The sequence below is a fragment of the Macrotis lagotis genome, chromosome 6, assembly GCF_037893015.1.
Source record: "Macrotis lagotis isolate mMagLag1 chromosome 6, bilby.v1.9.chrom.fasta, whole genome shotgun sequence".
NCBI lineage: Eukaryota > Metazoa > Chordata > Mammalia > Peramelemorphia > Peramelidae > Macrotis > Macrotis lagotis.
The window spans coordinates 126,352,571-126,372,944 of NC_133663.1; the positions used below are offsets into that span (position 1 = coordinate 126,352,571).

A 20,374-nucleotide genomic window follows, 5' to 3' on the forward strand; every position below is an offset into this window, starting at 1 on the left:
CAAGCATATACAGATGTCCTTGTGTGTGCATGCACAGATACACACAATTTTTGTTGCATATTATAGTAATGAAAAGATATCAAATGTGGGAACCTAGATATAGACCAGACTGGCCAACTTTTCCATTTATATTTTCAGGTATTTCTTAAAAAACTGATATAGTGCCTTACAAATAATAGCTCACATTTGGAGACTAATTTATCCTTTCACTCTTCAATGGACTACTTTACGGTGAGCAGACTGCATCTGATTTTCACAAGGAATGGCTCTGGTGCAATTTATAATTTTAGAGAATTGCTTGGAGCATTGCATAGTTAAATGACCTGACCAGGGTGTCCTTGTTAGAGGCTGAACTTAAACCTAGGATTTCCTATCTCCTAGACCAACTCTTTATTTACTATTTCACAAAGCCCCTTAATAAAGGAAGATTAATAAAAAAGAATATGACTTATATTGTAAAAATTGCTGAAAGTACTTACCATAATTACATAATCATTTAGACTTTACTTCCTGAAGCAATCTATTCCATTTCCAGGCAACTTTAATTGGTAGAATTTCCTCCTGCTTATCTGAAATCCTCCTTTAACTTCCATTCATTTCTCCTATCTTTCTCTGTACCCAAACTGAGGAATTCTAACTCAGGCTTTCATGTTATATAGTTCTTTAGGTATTGTGTTTTAATTATTGTGTCCTAAGGCCTTTCTACTTAGTTCTTTATTATTTGCCAAAAATTGCTGGGAAAACTTAAAAACCAGTTTGACGGAAAATAGGTATAAACCAACATCTCATACCAAATAATAAGTTATCAAAAGCAGTATGTGATTTAGAGACAAAAGGTGATATTATAAGCAAATTAAAAAACATATGCAAAGTTTTACCTGTCAGATTTATGATTAAGTGAAATATTTATAACCAAACAAGAATAAAAGAGTATAATCAAAAGTAAAATATATAATACTGATTATATTAAATAAAAAGTTTTTAACTAACAAAGCCAATACAGCCAAGATTAAAAGGAAAGTAGGAAACAAGAAAAAAAAATTAGAGCAATTTTCTTTGATAAATACCCCATTTCTCAAATATCCAGTGAACTGAGTTAAATTTATAAGATGAGTCACTCTTCAATTTATAAATGTTCAAAGTATATGAATAGGAAGCTTTCAGAAAAATAAATCACAGATATCTAGTCAGATGAATAAATGCTCTAAATAATTTTTGATTAGAGAATGAAAATTAAACAGCTCTGAGGTACCACCTCACATCTATCAGATTGGCTAATATGATAGAAAAAGAAAATGACAAATTTTGGAGGGAATGTGGGAAAACTGGAACAATAATGCACTATTGGTGCTGTAGACTGATCCAATCATACTGGAGAGCAATTTAGAACTATGTCCAAAGGGCTAGGACAAGCATACCCCCCATGAGCGAGCAATACTTCTATTAGGTCTGAATCTCAAAGAGAGCAAAGAAAAAGGAAAAGGACATAGAAACACACACACGTGTATATATGTACAGAAATATTTATAGGAGCTCTTTTAGTGGTGGCAAAGAATTGGAAATTGAGGGGATGTCAATAGATTGGAAATTGAGGGCATGCCTATCAATTGGGAACTATCTGAACAAGTTGTGGCTTATGATTGTGATGGGCTATTACTGTGCTATAAAAAATGATGAGTGCTATGTTTATGGAAAAACATGGAAAGACTAATAGGAACTGATACAAAGTGAGGTGAGCAGAACCATAAAAATAATCTACATGATAATAGTAATGCTGTGTGATGATTAACTGTGAATGCTTAACTATTTTGATCAGGATAATGATCTAAGCCTATTCCAAGGATTTAAAATGAAAAATGCTATCCACCTCTAGAGAGAATGGATGTTTTGTGTGATTTCATAGGTATGATCGATTTCACATTTTCTTCACATGTATAATCAGTATCATATTGCCTTTTAAAAATTTTTTATTTTTTCCAATTACATGCAAAGATACACACACTTCCATATAAGTCATGTTGTGCAAGAGGAAATAGAACTAAAGAGGAAAAAAAAAGAAAAAACATAAAAGAAGTTTTAAAAAGTGAACATAAGAGTCCATAATTTTTTCTCTGAATGTGGCTGGCATTTTCCTTAACAGGTCTCTCATGATTGTCCTTGCTTACTGAGGAGCTGCAACCGTGAAAGTTGATCATCTCACAAAGTCGCTTAATTAATGTGTCCAATATTTTCTTCATTCAACTTCACCCAGTATCAGTTAATGCAAGTCTTTCCAGGCTTTTTAAAGTCTAGTTGCTCATGATTTCTTATAGGACAACAGTACTCTATAACATTCATATACCATAACCAAATGACAGGCATTCCCTCAGTTTACAATTCTTTGGTACTATAAAAAGAGCTGCTATGAATATTTTTGTACATGTGGGTCTTCTCCCCCTTTTAATATCTCTTTGGGATGTAAATAGTGAGTAGTATTGCTGGATCAAATGCACAGTTTTATTGACATTGTCTTCTTTTTTTTCCAGTGAAGCATCTAGATTTATTTTATATTATTACAATACTTTTGTTATAAGAGTAAACATAAATCCCCCCCTTCAAGAAGATGAGAAACCTCAAGAATAGTGAGAGAAAAAATGTACTTCAGTCTGTGTTCAGATTCTAATGGTGCTGTCTCTAGGATGAGTTGCTTTCTTTATCATAAGTCCACCAGAGAAGTTGCTTCAATATTTTTCTCACAGTTACCGGCTATATTTCCCTCCACTCTATTCCTCCCCACTATCAATTATTCTATTCTCTCTCTCTCCTTTCATCCTGGCCCTCCACAAAAGTGTGTTGTATCTGAGTACCCTCTCCCATAATCTTCCCTCTCTTCTATCACCTATTCCCCCCCCTTCCCCCTTATCCCATCCCTTCTCATTTTTCCTCTAGGGTAAGATAGATTTTTATACCCTATTAAGTGTGTATGTTATTTCCTCTCTGAGCCATTTTTTTTTTTTTAGATTTTTGCAAGGCAAACAGGGTTAAATGGTTTGCCCAAGGCCACACAGCAAGGTAGTTATTAAGTGTCTGAGACCAGATTTGAACCCAGGTACTCCTGACTCCAGGGCCGGTGCTTTATCCACTACGACACCTAGCCACCCCTCTGAGCCATTTCTGATGAGAAAGAAAGCTCACTCATTCCCCCTTGTCTTCCCATTCCACTTCATTGAAAAAGTTTTTCCTTGCCCTTTATGTGAAATTTCTTAGCTTCTTCATCTCCTTTCCCTTCCTCCCAGTACTTTCCTTTATCATCCATTGACTCCATCTTTTTACTATATTATACAATTATATTCCACTCCTTCCCATGCCCTGTCTATATATGCTCCTTCTAATAGCTCTTATAAAAAGAGAAAGTTCATATGAGTTATTAATATCTTCTTCCCATTCAGGAATACAAACAGTTCACTATCATCCTCATAGTTAGTGCTTCCCATCCACCCCCTCTATGGTTCACCAGATCAAACTTTCTGTTCAGCTATTTTCTCTTTGACTTGGGAGTTTTTCTTTTTGGGTCTCTTTCAGGAGGTGACTGGTGAATTCCCTCATTTTCTATTTTACCCTTTGCTTCTAGGATCTCAGGGCAATTTTGCTGAATTATTTCTTAAAAAATGAAGTCTAGGCTCTTTTCCTGTTTGTGTCTTACAGGTAGCCCAATAATTTATAAATTATTTCTTCTGAATCTGTTTTCAAGGTCTGTTGTTTTGCCAATGAGATATTTCACATTTTATTTTAATTTTTGGCTTTTTTGGAAAAGTTTTATTTCTTCCTGATTTCTCACAAAGTCATCAGCTTCCTTTAGTTCCATTTTGCATTTGAAGGAGTTACTTTCTTCAGAGAGCTTTTTTTATCTCCTTTTCTAGCTGGCCAGTTCTGCTTTTTAAGGCACTCCTCCTCATTTGCCTTTTGTTTTGCTTTTTTCCATTAGGTCTAAACTGGTTTTTAACATACTATTTTCTTCAGTATTTTTTTTTTGTATTTCACCAAACTGCTGATTTTGTTTTCATGATTTATCTGCATAGCTCTCATTTCTCCTCCCAATTTTTCCTCCACCTCCCTTAATTGTTTTTCAATGTCTCTTTTGAGCTCATCCATAGTCTGAACCCATTTTCTATTTCTCTTGGAGGTTTTGGATATGGAAGGTTCAATTTTATCATCATCTGAGTATGTGTTTTGATCTTCCACAGGACTAAAGTACTTTTCTATGGTCAGAGTCTTCTTTTTTCTGTTGTTTATTCATTTCCTCAGCCTGACACTAATTTACAGCACTTCCAAGCCTTTGGGTTTTTTTTGGGGGGGTGGGACACCCCACTGGGACCTTTATTCCTCCAAGGTCTTATGCTCTCTTGCCTATATTTTGATATGTAGATGACCACCTCATTCCCTCTGCCCTGGAGCTGTAAGGAGGGGCCCTGCTGGGCTATCTTAGTATGGAAGCCCAAACTGCAACCTGGATCTGAGTGTGGACAAACAGCAGAGTCCTGCCCCAGGGAGGGCAGAGAGACCTCTGCAGTGTCCCTTGATCCCCTTACTGCCTGTGGGCTGTGCTCTGGAGGTGCGGGCTGGTTTCTCCTGATTCTTGCTGCAGGCTCTGTAGCTGATGCTCCTCACTCCACATTCATTCTGGTGTAGCAGAATTCTCTCCCTGCCCCTTCAAGGTGTTCCCCTGCTGCGCTGTGACTGGGGCTTTTTCCAATTCCTGGTCCTGGTGAAACACACCTTTCCCGTGGAACTTCTAAGTTATCTTGGACCAGGAAAATGTATCATTCAATCTTTCTGTGGGTTCTGCTCCTCTAAATTTTGGCTAGAGTTATAATTTGACAGTTTTGGGAATTTTGGGGGGAAGGAGTTCCCGAGAAATGGTGCTGTTGTGCCACCACCTTGGCATCAACATTGTCTTCTTAATGGGTAGGGCAGGCAATTTGGAACACAAAATTAAAAAAAAAATGTATCCTAAAAATTAATAATGAAATTTTTTGTAGAAATGCCCAACTGGTCTTAATTTGGAACATTTTCAAATGGTCTTAGCATGAGACACTTTCTAGGCTTCTTAAACTCCTGCTTACCATCCCCAGGAAATGTTCCTCTTTAACGATTTCTCTTTTTAACCACTGTGGCACCTAGAGTTTGCATGATACTACATGGCCTGAACATGCTTGCCTTAGAGATTAGTCTCATGTAATTTTGAATGAAGCCTAAGAGGTTGATTAGTTTTTCAGCTCACATATCACATGTGAGTAATAACAAAACTCAAATTTTGTTGCAAACAAAGTAATAACAAAAACTCAAGGGTCATGGAAAGGTAAATAAAAGTAGTAATGGTACAAGTAATGGTACAAATTTGTAAAACTACAAATTGTGCCTGGCTATTTGATTAACCAGGTTCTCTAATTAAAAATACTCTTTGCTGTTCCAGGGAAGGAAATTTTACAAAGCTAATTGATTCATAATAATACATATACATGTGCATGCTGCTAGTCCTAGGACTCAGATCTAGATATATGCAGTCGATATCAATTAACAGTCATGATGTCTCCATGTGCATGAACTTTAGTCTAAGTCTACTTTATGTTTGGAAAAAGAAAATTTCATTTACAGCCTACTTTTTAATTTTCAAAGCACCTTCTCATGTAATTTCATCTTCACATCAAATGGTTAATTTAACATGCTTGAGACAGTTCTTAAAACAGATTGAAATAATATTTTTAGTATTTGGAACCCAATGTAACAAAAAGAAAGAAAATTCCCTCAGAGCTGAAGACAAGGGATCCTGTAAAAAGCATATGTATAGACCATGTTCCCCAGACAATTATTTTTTTAGCCATACTGATAAATATTTGCCACCACTGAAACAAACTCATTTTTCTTTTTCTTAATCTCCCAGAATGAGAAGTGCCCCCCCATGCCAAGCCAACATATATGTGCAACAGCTGATATCCATGATTTCCATTATCTACTGAACAGCTTTTCAATTTTTACTTCAACCTAAGAATATGATACTTACTCTTGTACTGCTCTGGCTATGGAAAGGGCTGTAGATCCAGTTTCATTAACGCTATCTAAGGTCACATTTGGCAGGTCATCATCATCACTGTCACTTTTAATTTGTCTGGGAGATAGGCCTCTGGGGTCCATTTGTGCTAGAAAAAAAGAAGGGGAAATAGAAGGGAATCAAGTTAGTATGCAGAAATGAATTTTTCTCAGGTCAATATCAAGCACAAATTTTTCTTCCATGTAGCTATAATGAATAAATTATCCATAAATCATAGGAATAAGTAAAATCCAGTAGTGTATATTCAGTTCTTATATCAGTTGTAGAGCATTATTATGGACTAAAACCTTTTAAAACCACTCTATTTTCAACTCAATTATTCTGTGGTTGATTTCTGAGATAGCACCCAATTGTTCTTGCTAGTTCTCTCTCTTGCCAGCTTTCGAGTTATTCCTCTGCTTGTTAGCACCTTTCCTAGAACAAGGACAGGGGAAGGGAGAGAACATGAAATTCAAAACTAACCAATTTGTTAAATGTTTTCTGTTCCAACAATAGGTTAACAGGTGGCAAAACAGAAGCTATTATCTAGAATTATATTTTCAGATATTATTAATGTAGAATATATAATATATTATAATCTAATATAATTAATAATATGAAGATATAATCATATGTTATTAGATATTATTATATATATTGAATTTAGATATTCAATATAACAAAATATATTCTATTTCCCCACTGGCCTTAAAAATCGAAGGTTGAATATAATGATAAAAACACCCAAGAATCAAGCATGCAAAACAGCTGTTCAAATAAATTGGAATAAAGTCCTTAATCTTTTCGTTGGGACTGAAGGATTAGTTTGGGGCTAGAGTTATCAGTCCAGTTTGCTGTGGCCCAGTGATGACTTTGGAAGTACCCTCTTCACTTTGCTAAAGTCTTGCCAGGTCAAGCCAACTTCTTGAAAGTCTAATGACATGTTGCATAAGCACCTTGGGATGGTCTGATTAATCAAATTTATCATTCTTGAAAGGGCCTTTACAAGATTATGCATAATCAGTAAAAGCCCACTCCACAGCAGATTTCACCTTTGCAACAACAGCTCTCAAGTACCCCACACCCTTCTCTTCCATTTAAAACATTGCAAAACACTATCTTCTGTGATGCTGCCATCACAATGGGAAAGGTTTTTATTTCCTCCCTCACATCTTGACTACTGCAATAGTCTATTTATTGATATGGCTGCCACAAATCTCTTTCTGCTTCCTTCTGTTCTCCTCTCAGCTACCAAAGTGACTGAGTGCAGGCCTGACCATGTCTGTCTCCCCCTGCCTCGTGGTTCCCTGTCCCTTTGAAGATCAAAAATAACGTCCTCTGTCAGCAAAAGCCCTTCATAAATTGCTCCCACACCCAACATACCTTTCTAGGATTTTTCCATTTTATATCTTTTTCACATACCCTTGGAACCTGTGACACTGGTCTCCTTGATGTTCCTTGAAAAAGACATCCAATCTCTCAGCTTTGGGCATTTTCTCTGGCTATCCCTTATGCCTGGAAAGCTCTCTCTCTCTATTATCTCCATCTCCTGTATTCTCTAGTTTCCCTCAAGTTCCAGTTAAAATTCCATCAACTACAAGACCTCAATAATCCCTCTTAATGTTAGTACCTTTTCCTTGTTGATTATTTCTTTTTATGCCGTATACAGTTTGTTTGCACATAGTTGCTTGCATATTGTTTAGCCCTATTTGAAAATCAATTTCCTTACCTATAAAATGAACACCAACATATTCTTTCCAAGCTATCTCCCAATTATGAAATTCTATGATTCTGGGGTGGATAGGAAAGCAAACATCCTGAGCTATAGGGATATTTTGTCAACAGGTACTGAAGAATCCAATTATAGCTGAAAATCTTGGTGTCTGCCCAAAGCAAGCAGGTCCTTTTCAATGAGATGCCTTTTATTGCCATTTCTAGAATTTAACTTTCCCACTTTGAACTTCAATTTAACTACTGTCACTTTACATGTCAGTTCCTTGGAAAAGGCACATACAATTATGCTTATACTTTTTTATTCAGCCATCTTTATAGCCCTTTAGGGGAGAACTGTTCTTATCTTAGTATTTTATAGCCATTGTAAAACCTCAAAAAATACTTTCCTTTGAGATGATTTTAAAAAAAAAAAGCTCAAGTTTAAAAAAGCACAGTTAGAGCATAACACTTTTACATAATTCTAACCACATGGGCATAAGTACAAATATTTCTCAAGCAAAATTATGTTATTCTCATAGCCAATTAAATCTAGAGGAAAGGGCCAAATTCATCTAGATAAATCAATTAAATACAGTGCCAGAAACTATACTGGATATTAGCAATATAAAAGCACCATGAATGAAACTACTCACATTGAGCTTAAATTCTAATGAGAGAAATATATATATATATATATATATATATATATATATATATAATCAGCATAAAGTTAATAAATACAGAATAATTGCTGAAATAACTTCTATTTATATAGTTTTTAGGTTTAAAATGCTTAGGAAATGTTATCACCTTTGTTTCTTACAAACAAGTCTATAAGATAAGTATTATTATTATTATTATTATTATTATTATTATTATTATTGTCCTTATTTTACAGATAAGGTAACTGAAGTTAGAGGTTGAGTGACTAGCTTGGGTCACACAACTAGTATATGAGGCAGAATTCAAACTCAGAGCTTCCTGACTCTAGGTCCAGCAATGTGCCATACATTGTCATACAATTGTGCCATATAATGTGCCAATCAATTACTTAATATATTTAGATATACATAAAATAGTTACTGGAAAAAGGTTTTGTGGCAGAGGTACATCTGAGACAAAGAGTAGGACTCCATGTTGTAGAAGTAATGTTGTCTCAAATTCAAGAACTGGGAAGGGAGGTAACCAGTTCAAAGATATGAAGATAAAGGATGTGATAACATGCCAGAAACAAAGAAAAGGTTAAGTTTGATGTTGCTTATCACGATTTCAAAATCTCTTCCACAGTGATTAAAATCTTATATCTTCCTGGCTCTCAATTTAGTAAACCAATTTTCCTACTTTCCTTTGACTTCACCTTTCAAATTTATAACCTTCACTTAGGCAATATTCATTGCCTAGAATGTCATATGTAGAACAAGAATGTTCTCATGAACTTTCCACCTAGACAGGAAAATCTGAGACTGGAAGAGATAGAAAAATTTTTTTAAGGCTTTTGCAAGGCAAATGGGGTTAAGTGGCTTGCCCAAGGCCACACGGCTAGGTAATTAGCAAGTGTCTGAGACCGGATTTGAACCCAGGTCCTCCTGACTCCAGGGCCGGTGCTTTATCCACTGCGCCACCTAGCCACCCCCAAGATAGAAAATTTGAAACATTATTGTAATCACTCTCCCTGACCACTATTCACCCATTCCAAATACAATTCATAAACAGTATATTTACAATGTAAATGTTTTTGTTAGCCCTTACTCTGACTTCAGAACTGTTTTTTAAAAGGTTGTGCAACCATACGTGTGTCTGAAGTTTAATTTTTAACCTGTTCCTTTATTTTAGAGCTTGTATTACTGAACTTTAAATTCAGAGAGGGTTATAGCTGTATTAAATTGGTTTTACATAGGACAAACATGCAAGAGAGTTCAAGCTCTCTGAAAAAGATTCTCTGAATTCTTGAAAAAGAATTATGATTATAAAAATGATTTGATGGTAATAATGACTTCCATATAATAGGAGTTCAATAAATGTTGGCTGAAATGAAAATTGAATAATATATATGTGTATATATATATATATATATATAATATATATATTTATTTGATGACACCATAAAGGAAATATGCAAAGAGAATTTTTTGTGACATAGCACATGTAATGTATATATCTAGTTATGTCCATATATATTCAACAAGCAATCAAAATTCCTCAAGTTCTCTCAAGATTGATAGCTTATCTATGGAGGTTTTTTTCAGTTACTTATTGTAAACTTTTATACGGACAGCTAGGTAGCCTGAAGCCTGAAGATAGGAAGAATCATTTTTGTGAGTTTAAATTCAGCCACAGACATTTAATAACTTTATGACCTTGGATTAATCACTTAACCCTATATGTTCCATCACCTATAAAATGAGCTGGAGAAGGAAAAAACAATCATTCCAGTACAAGGTCACAAAGAGTCAAAGAGTCAGACATGATTGAACAAGACAATGCTTTTATATGAATGTAAATATAAGAATGGATCATTCAAAAGCTTCTCAATAATCATGCTCCATGCCCTTTTCATTAAGAAAATACATCAGATTCAAATCAAGCTTGCCAATGAATTTCTCCTCAGATAGCTGACCATAATTCTGAAATATAAATGGCTTAGTTCTCTAATTTGATGTCCATGAACAGACTGCTCTAGTAGATCCTATAAAGCAGGAAAAAGATTCTTTCTGGGGATGAAATAATGGTCTGAATATTTATCATCTGAGGAGAAATCTAGCTAAGTTTACAAAGGATCATTCCCAGAAATTTATTCACCAGGTGAGGTCAGAAAAATTCACAAAAATGATCTACTACAACAGGGAAAGAGTTGCTCTCTAATTTGGTAAGGGGAAAACTCATAGATATGAAACCATGTACTGTGAAGTGATGAAGTAGAAGGGAGGAAAAGACACTCAGGTATCCTAAGAGCCATAATCCCAGAAAAGGTCTATTAGTAAACCTGTGATCACAAACACACACACACACACACACACACACACACACACACACAAAATGTCTAATAAGCAAATATAATAAACACTAAACAAATTAATTCAAGGTTATAAATTCTACTTTATAGACATTACTAAGACAAGATAAACTAGGAGTGTTGATAAGCTTAAGATTCTAGAAAGTACTAATTAAAAGGAAGACAATAGCTATAGAAGGGAAAGAGAAAAGGAATATCAGAAGATTTCAAAGTACAGAAATCCGAAAACCAAAAGAGGGTGCATGTTAAGAAACATTTAAGTGAACATTAATGGAGGGAAGCAACAAAAATTACTGCAGACTACCTGGAAAGGAGGAGGAAATAGAGGAAAAGTTTGGAAAATATCATAGAACTATCACAGAGGTATGGTATTTTAGTGAGGGGCAGTTTCAAAATCTAAAATGCTGTCAGTATTTTTTCCATCAATTAAAAAACAGTAAATTAATAAATTGTTTTCTTGTTAATGACCACTTAATTTTTCCAAAGAGAATAGAAATTAATAAATCAACATTTATTAGGAATGTTATGGTCCATAAAGTATGCTAGATACTGAATAGGCAACAGACAAAAAAAGAATGTCAATCTATTGTAAGGAACAATATTTACATGATCAATGTATTAAAATATGGCCTATAAGGTTGGAAGGATGTGGTAAGTCATATCCTGGAAGACTGTTCTGTGCAATGCTTCCAACAAATATAATTTTAGAAAATTATCAGGCAGACCTTCAATTCTCTCTCAGAAGACTTGTTATAAGGCTTAATATGTAAACCAGATACCTTTTTCACACCCATATTCTTAATGTCAGAAGAAGAATTATGAGTGACCAAAAGAGCAAAGATCTTATTAACAGTAATGTAACTGAGTAACTATAATGAGAAAAGCTGATTTCTTGGCACCAATTCTGGTCAAGAAGAAAGAAGTGGCTGCAAAAATCAGAAGTGAAGAGATCTTGATAGGAAGTGACTAAGCTATTTTAGAATATATGATAGAGGTGAGAAAAATTTAGGTAAGATTCTGACATCCAGCTTGGGTTTTTGGAAGAGCAGATTTCAAAGGCTTTAGAGAAATAAATAAGATTCCAAGGTCTAAAATTCAATAGAGAGATTCATCCAAAGATGAATAGAAAGACTTGAATGATAGTCTGAAAACAAAAAGAAAATTCTGGTGAGAGAGAAAGCAAAAGAGGGAGAGAGAGAGAGTACGCTATATATATGAAGAGAATAATGTAGTTATAAAAAAAGGTCTCATAAACCAACCTACTTTTATTTTTAAAAGATATAACCATAAAATGAAATGAAGGAAGGTAGGAGTGATGCATTCCTAGAAGAATCTTGTCAAGGACCCTGGAGTTCAGAATAAGGTAAGGTTAGTGATGAATGCTAAAGATATAAGTATTGCTTTAATAGATTTGAGAAAAGAAATATCATAAATGGGCTAAGACATGCTGTCTGAAATAGATAGGATGATAATAGTGGAGAGAAGGCAAAATTCTTCAACTCCTATTTCTATTTTCTTTGTCATGAAGAATGATCTTTAGACATAAAGGGCAGAATAAAAACAGTTAGTAGAAAGACAACACAAATAAATGCAAAGATGATTTATATCTCTGGGTACTGAAATGTTAACACAATTGCTGTTTCTATGAAAATCTTTGTAATATCTCTTATAGGCCACCTCTAAATTGGTACCATCCTAGCTCTTGTCTGGACTATGTTATAACCTCAAATGAGTTTTCCTACTGTATCCAATTTCTCCCCTCTCCAATCCATCCTTCACACTATTTCCAAACTGATATTCTGAAAGCACAAGCCTGACTATGTCATACTACTGTCCATGAATATTCAGGGGCTTCCTAATGCCTCTAGGATAGAATACAAAAACTCAGTTTGGCATTTAAAGTCCTTCCAAGTCTGGTTCCAACCTACCTTTCCAGAGTGATCTTCTCTTACTCCTCCTCCTCAAGTCCTGTAAAATTTCAGCCAAGCTGGCCAATTAGCTGAGGTCGGTGTCTGTGACACTATCATCTTATACATAAACACCTCTCCTTGTATCTTATTGCCTGGATTATGCTCCTTCCTCACTTTTCTCTCCCAGAATCTCTTGTTTTCATGGCATTGCTCATGTTACTTCTTACAGACAACCTTTTCTGATTCCCTAATTATCTTACTTGTTATTACTTAATCATTGTGTTTTGAACTGAATTATCCCCCCCAAAAGTCTCCCCTCTTCTTATTTCTTCATTTTTTTTAATCAACAGTACATCTATTATCCTAGTCACCAAGTTTACCTCCAAAGTCATTTTGAACTCTGCCTTACTTCACTATATCCAGACTGTTGTCAAATTGTATCCTTTTTTTTTTTTAAAGGTTTTTGCAAGGCAATGGGGTTAAGTGGCTTGCCCAAGGCCACACAGCTAGGTAGTTATTAAGTGAATGAGGTTAGATTTGAACTCAGGTACTCCTGACTTCAGGGCTGGTGTTGTATCCACTATGCCACCTAGTCACTCCTAATTGTATCCTTTTTAAAAATCTCTGCAAATATCTCATAACTATTCCCTTTACTCCCGTAGCTACTAATTTGAGACCCTCCTCATTTCTTGCCTGAACTTCTGTAAGAGCTTTCTAATTGGTTTGTCTAAGTCTTTTTTTCCTCCAAACCATCCTGCATACACTTTCTGGACTGATATATCTAATGCATATCTGACCTTGTCTATCTCCTCTTCTATATTCCCCTTTAACTCTGTTATTTCCAAGATCAAATACAAACTCTTCTGTTTGACATTTAAAACTTCAAAAAACCTGGCTTATAGCCCAATTTTCAAGGTTAAATACATATCACTCCTCTTGAATGAATTCAAGTCAAACTAGCCTTCTTGACATTGGAAGGTCCATCTTCTATCTCTGAACTTTTGTCATTCTGGCCCCGATTCCTGTAATGCACTCTCTTCCTTACTTTGGCCTCTAGGCTGAATCAAAGCCCAGCTGAAGTACCACTTGATACCTGTGGACTGGGTGTGGATACCAGACTCCCTTTTTTGAGGAAAATATTCATGATGTACTTCTGTCAAACCTCAATGATCTCTGCAATTCTCATCTCCCATTTACTAAAGAGTGACTTATCCAGATATAATTAGGGGAAAATTCATTGGAATCTCCTAAAATGTTTCCTTTTCTTCAGTTGATTGAGACAGACTGGGAGATGATCTTTCATTGACTGGAAGGTGACAATTCTGTGATCTTCTTTTCCCCTTTAAATCTCCACTTTGGTATGAGGAGGTTTGACCACTCCATTCCCTGAAATTCTCTCCCCGGATAGCTGCAGGTGTATAGAGTCTATCAGTCCCACATTTATGGTGGAATCAATCTACTTAAAAACACCAATACCTATGGCTGCCTCCAAACACTTTCTTTTCCAGATCTTTACTTCTGACTTGGAGCTCTCTGACTTTTATCTAATAGTAAACTGAAGGTGATGGCCTTTAAAACCAGTAGGAGGTATTCTGTCATTAATTGCTGATCACAAACATCACAGTTTAAAAGAATTTTTTTCCTCGAGAAACTAAGGAAAATGAAAATAACAATATACAAATGAAATGATTGGAGAACACAAGGACCTAAGTAATCTCTAATCTCAAGTGATCTTAAATTCATGCTACAGATGTCTCATTATCGTAATCCTGGAGCACCACTCACTCCAGGTGGTGCTCCATTGTTCCCTGCTTTAGTTTAGGAATAGGGTAGATTTGCACTCAAGAGTCCTGGGTTTCAGTCCATAAAATGATTATTACTAGTGGGACCTTGACTAGTATTCTGACCCATGTTTCTCTCATTCCCTCTTTCCTAAAATGAAGATAATAATTCTTGTACTATCTAACTCATAGGGTTGTTGTCTCACCATGCTCACTAGTCAGGATGTTACTATTTAAGAGGATTAAGCTTCCTCATTTCAGTAGTGATTAGAACAGATGGTAGCTACCATATTGTCACCTCCCTCTCCCAGTGATCTGTCTAGAGTTCATTTGTATTTTTTCGGTGATATTACTCCCTTTATTACACAAGATAACAACCTCTTTTATAGTTTCCGATTTTAGTTTTTCTTCAAACTTTTTAATCAAATTTTAATTTTCTACCACATACTACGTGCTGATTCCTGACTATTCTCTTTCACAAAGAAAATGACTAATAGGTTCAAGCTGTATCAATGAGCATCATTTGCTCTTTGAGTGAGGTGTTACCTATAATTTAGACTAAGAGATCCAACCACTTCTCCTTGGGTATTCAAGGTGGGGGTCACTTTTCTTTGAGATTCAATTAAAATTATAACCGTTGAAGATTGTCAAGATTTTAGGCAAGTAATTCTTAATGGAGTGAGAGGGAAGACATTTTATAACACATTCAGTCCAGGTGGGGGAGTGGGAAAACAAAATAAGGATGAGAGGCAATGGGCAGGAGGGAACAGAACAGTGTCGACAGGCTTTCCTTGCTCCCCACTTCAGTTAGTGACAAGCTGGCTGCCTCTTGCTGATTCTCTAATTGTCTGCCCTGTCAAGGACAAAGTACTTTGCACTTTGAGAAGCCTCTTTTGGCACGATGGCTGCCGTTTCAAGGCAAGGAAAAAATAGCAGTGGGGGTGGGATAGCATGAAGGAAGGGACGGGAGATTATACAGAGGGAGAGAAAAGTCAACATGTGGTAAAGGAAATGTTTGGTGTTTTTAACGAAAAATTATTTCACAATTGATGGAATAGTCTGATACTTGGCATATAGGCTGATGGTCTCTCAAAGTGCCTGAATCATATGAAGAGAGAAAAACATAACTTATTATTTGAGGGAAGGAATTTATGTATATACATACATACATATACACACACACACATATACACACACAAAATAGATGTCTTTGTCTTTTGATTATTAAAAATACATTTCATTGATATCTTTTGTTTTAACACTGCCTAAATTTCATTCTTTATTTTCCCTTTCCCTTTCCAGAGATTAAAAAAAAGTCAAGTAGTTACTCATTTGTGAAGGACATATATATTACATATGTATACACATATACACAGAAAATCCCCTCCCTCATGAAATAAGTATATATACAATGGAAATAAATATACAAGGGAAGAAAATTACGGTACTTTAGAACTAGAAGAAAGTTTTCAAATTCCCAATTTTTCCCAACAATGTCCTTCACAAATGGGCATCCAGCTTCTGAGTGAAGACTTGCAGTCTCAGGATTCTCATCACTTCATAAGGAAGTCAGTTCCACTGTTGAATCACCCCAAATGCAAGGAAGGTTGCTGTTTCCATACCCCCCCCCCCCCAATATTTAGTTGAAATCCAGCTCTTTGTAATCTACTCAAAGATCCTTTGTCACTTTGGAGACTCAGGATTTAACACTGCCCACAGACCAGGTTCTGAGAAGCAATGCAGCAATATAGATGAATTCTGACTTTTGAATGAGAGCTATAAGAATCTTTAGAGTCAAACAAGAAGCATTTAATAAAGACCTTTTAAAAAAAAATCTCTGGGAGAGGAAATAGAAAAATACAGGATAAAGTTTAGACGATGTTCAAACAAAAGACATCAAATAAAATGCATTTTAAAAAACACATACATAGAAACATCTATAATGTGATAGGAATCATGGTAAAACCTAGGATAACAAAAATAAGGAAAGGAGTGTCTGTCCTGAAGCTTCTAAGCAGTAAGCCAAATGAGGAAACTGATAGTGTATTAATGTTTTAAATGTTACTTCTTGAGGAGGAAAGTTTTTATGTGCCATTTAAGATTTGAATCTATGTATTTTGACTTGGAAATCCTTCAACTACAATGAGCTGACCCATGGACACCTGGGTTTGATTCTAGGTTCTTCTACTGAAAGGCCACTGAACTTAGAGACACGAGACCTGAGTCAGAATCCCAGTTTATACTAATGATTCACTGTGTCTGATCTTGGACAAATAACAATCTCTCTGGGCCTCAGTTCCTATAAAATGATATAAATTCTGAGAGCTCTACTAGCTTGGGGCAACTGGTGGTATGGTAGTTAGAATGTTAAACCCTTAAGTCAGGAAGTCAACTGTGAGACTTTGGCTCAGTCATTTAACCTCTATTTGCTTGAACTGCAAAATGGGGATAATAGCACCTGTCTCACAGAGTTGTTAAGAAAATCAGATAATTGTGAAAAGTGCTTAGGAGCAGATTCTGTGAGGAAAACATCTATTTTGCAGCTCTTTACAATGAAGAGGTTGGAATTTCTATACTAGTGGCTATAGTAAACAGACAGAACAATATCCTTAGTTAAATATATATTGCTTCATGAAATCTTGGCTAATAGTAGTTTTGATACCTAGTAAGAATAAATTGGAACAATACCTGCCTTTCCTTTGTTTGGAGACTCACTGGATATCAAAGGGTGTTCTTTCACTCTTTAGTTAAATGACATGCAAAAGGTTTTCTGCTCAAGGAGTAATATTTTTAGCAATGCAACAGGCTACTTGGAAAGGCAATGAAGTAATTACGTCTTTAAAAATATAGTGTAAAAATTAATATGTTTGTTGAGATTATAATAACAGCTATTATCGTATCATTTCCATAAAGAAATATAAATAAAGCCACTTTCCTCATTTGTGGAAAAGAAAGTCTCTACAAATTTACAATTGTCTGGTATTCATAGAAGACTGTATGTACAAAAAACCTTTGTATTTAAAACAAGATCAGAAAATTTTCTATTCATAAATAACCATGCATTTACAAGATGCTGAGATTTTCATCTAACCTCACTGACCTTGACAAATTAATCAAACTCTTACTAGTGCGAGCCTCTGAGATTCAGAGGCTCTCTTCACCAGATCATCCAACCATTATTTCCCATTCATTTTCCACTTTCTTTTGCCCAATATTCTTTGAATTTTGAACTCACTTAAATCAAAGAATAAATCCAACCAGTTAAGCTCTGGGGATAGATGCAATTCTCTATTTTAAATATTTTCAGGACCAATATCTCTCCACCCCCACCCCCACTCCCTAGACCTGAATTCACTTTAAAGCAAAAATGATTTCCAGTACTTAACTTTATAGTTTGTATATTAAGAAGAATGAGATCACTAAATTAATTTTCATAGGACATTACACTTTTTTTCATCTAGTAGGATGTTTATTGGTTTATACTTGATGTCCCTCCCCCTCATACCACATTTACCCAATGATATATTTTTCCCTCAGAAAACTGACTGGATTTTTTCCTTTATTATTATTTGAAAATTTTTATTATTTATTTATCATATTATTATATTCATATTATATTATCATATTAGATAACTATTTAGCTTCTAGAAAAGATTTTAAACATTTCAGATTAAAGGTAACTCAAAAATGAATAGAAAAAAATGACAAATTATTTTCATTTTCTTCCTTAGAAGTGTTTAAATTCCAAACCTAAGTCCATCTTTGGAAGAAAAAGTAGGTTGTAAGTGGTTAAAAACTGTGGTGATTTAAAAGGTTGGAGAGACATAGTTCTGAGTAATTTATTCATTTTATTAATAAGTCCAGCATATTATTAATAAAAGAATGGTCATTTGACCATCTTTCTTAGACAAAAGATCCTTCTTAATGGTTTATAAGCCCTTTGAAGAGTAGGTTTTCCCGAGGGGTAAGATAAAAAAAAATCAATTTCCATATAACCTGTCTGGATAATTGGGAGAATCAACATTTTCCCAGACTTGTCTAAGCAAACAAAATGAACCCAAATTTAGAATTTCCTTTGCTGTCTAATTAGATCTTGGCCTGGGTAAATCTTTAAGAGTGATTTCCAAGCTGGTTTGTTTCTGAATGAGTAAGTAGAAAAAGGGAAAAACCTTGATATTAATACTATAATTTGTTATTACATATAAGAGAAATAACTGAATACCAATTGTAGTTCTCATAGTGATCTAACATTCCATAGAACACATCTGTCTACATTTTGGTCTAGTCAGATCTACAGATATCTCTGTACCTCCCAGTCACATGTTCCTGGGTATTGGCCATTTTCCAGATATCCCATCTCAACATGGCTGATATAATATTTGATACTGGTGTATATTCACTTTTATTCCAGAATTTGCTATGCAGTTTAATGCTTGTTCATCTATTCCTAGGTTTGAAGTGCTCAGGGAAGTTTCATGCTAAATTTGACCTATAAAATTTCTATGTTGTATAAGATACAGTGTGTGCACGGTGAAGCTGAAGAATCATTACAACTGCACAGAAAGTTGTATTACTCAGTTCCTCTTAGTGCTATGCTCAGATTTAAATTGTTCTGCCATGTATGTATTATGTAGAGTTTTGGCATTCATCCTGTGGGAGGTATTAGAGACAGAAAGCAGAGGAGTGAAGAAAAGGTACAGATATAATCATAGGACCATAGATTTGGACTTGGAAGGAATTTTACAAGTCAAAAATTCTCACATCAGTTTAGAAGCACATAAATATGCATTTATGTGCCTCATGATATTTGGGTGGAAAGTCTGTTTTCTGCCTTAATACCAACAAGAGATTAGTTTAATCAAAGTTTTCATCTCAAACTTCAGTGATTTCATTGAATTTAAGAATTTGCTCATCATAAGGATTAAATCTATCAACAAGATCATTGTTATTTCCAAGATGAAATGCATGCATCTGAAGTTTCTCATCCACCTTCATTATTGCATTCCATCATTTCACTATACAGTTCTTTCATGTCAAATTCAGTTATATCTTAACTATATGATTTATGAGAGTGATAATTTTGTACCTTTCACAGAATCTCAGGGGTTGGCAGGGACCTCAGAGCCCATCTGGTTTAAAGCCACATTTGAGTAAGAATCCCTTCTACAACATACCTGATGAGTGATTAGAATAACAACTGACATTTATATAGCATGCTAAAGTTTGCAATGCACTTTATATACACTAATATGCTTGAATCTCATAATTGCTATGTGGTTTAAGTACTGCAGCGATTACTATCTTCATTTTATAGATTATGACCAGGTTAAATGAATTGCTTATGGTCATATGGCAAATAAGGATGGAAGACAACATTTGAATAAGGATCTTTCTGACTCAGGAGGTAGACCGCTGACATTTTGGGTAGCTCAAATTATTAGGAAATTATTTTTAATAACCTAAATCTACTTCTCAGGAACTAAATATCCATTGCTTCTAATTCCGCTTTCCTGGGCCAAGCAGGACAAGTCACTGATTTATAAACAACATATACTATTTTTTCCAGTTATTTTTATGTTTCATTGAAAACACTAAGAGATACCTCATAGCTTGCCTCTCTACTTGTGACAATGGACAAAAGCTAAGCTCTCCAGTAATGCTATTCATGGTCTGGTGGGAAGCATTTTCCCTGTCTTCGGTGTAAACACTACTCTCTGCAGGGGTTTGTTAGGTCAGAATCTTCTCTTGGCCAACTGACTCAGACTCATTCATGTGCTTAGGAAAGGAGCACAAGGAGCTCATAGGACCTGTCTAGGTGTCTAGAAATGTCTTACAGAAAAGGGACAGAGAAGTCACTTGGTCAGGAGGTGAACTGAGTCCATGGAGGACT

The 20,374-nt window shown here is 35.1% G+C and overlaps 1 protein-coding gene across 2 annotated transcripts in view; it reads right to left on the reverse strand.

Annotated features, from left to right (window-relative positions):
• The window catches only part of KLF12 (KLF transcription factor 12), a 687,410-nt gene that overhangs the window by 312,886 nt on the left and 354,150 nt on the right, over positions 1-20,374 (reverse strand). For both annotated transcript variants that reach the window (XM_074191810.1, XM_074191809.1), the window contains exon 4: positions 6,041-6,176. In XM_074191810.1, coding sequence (XP_074047911.1) covers positions 6,041-6,176 — 136 coding nt within the window. The remainder of the gene's footprint in view (positions 1-6,040; positions 6,177-20,374) is intronic.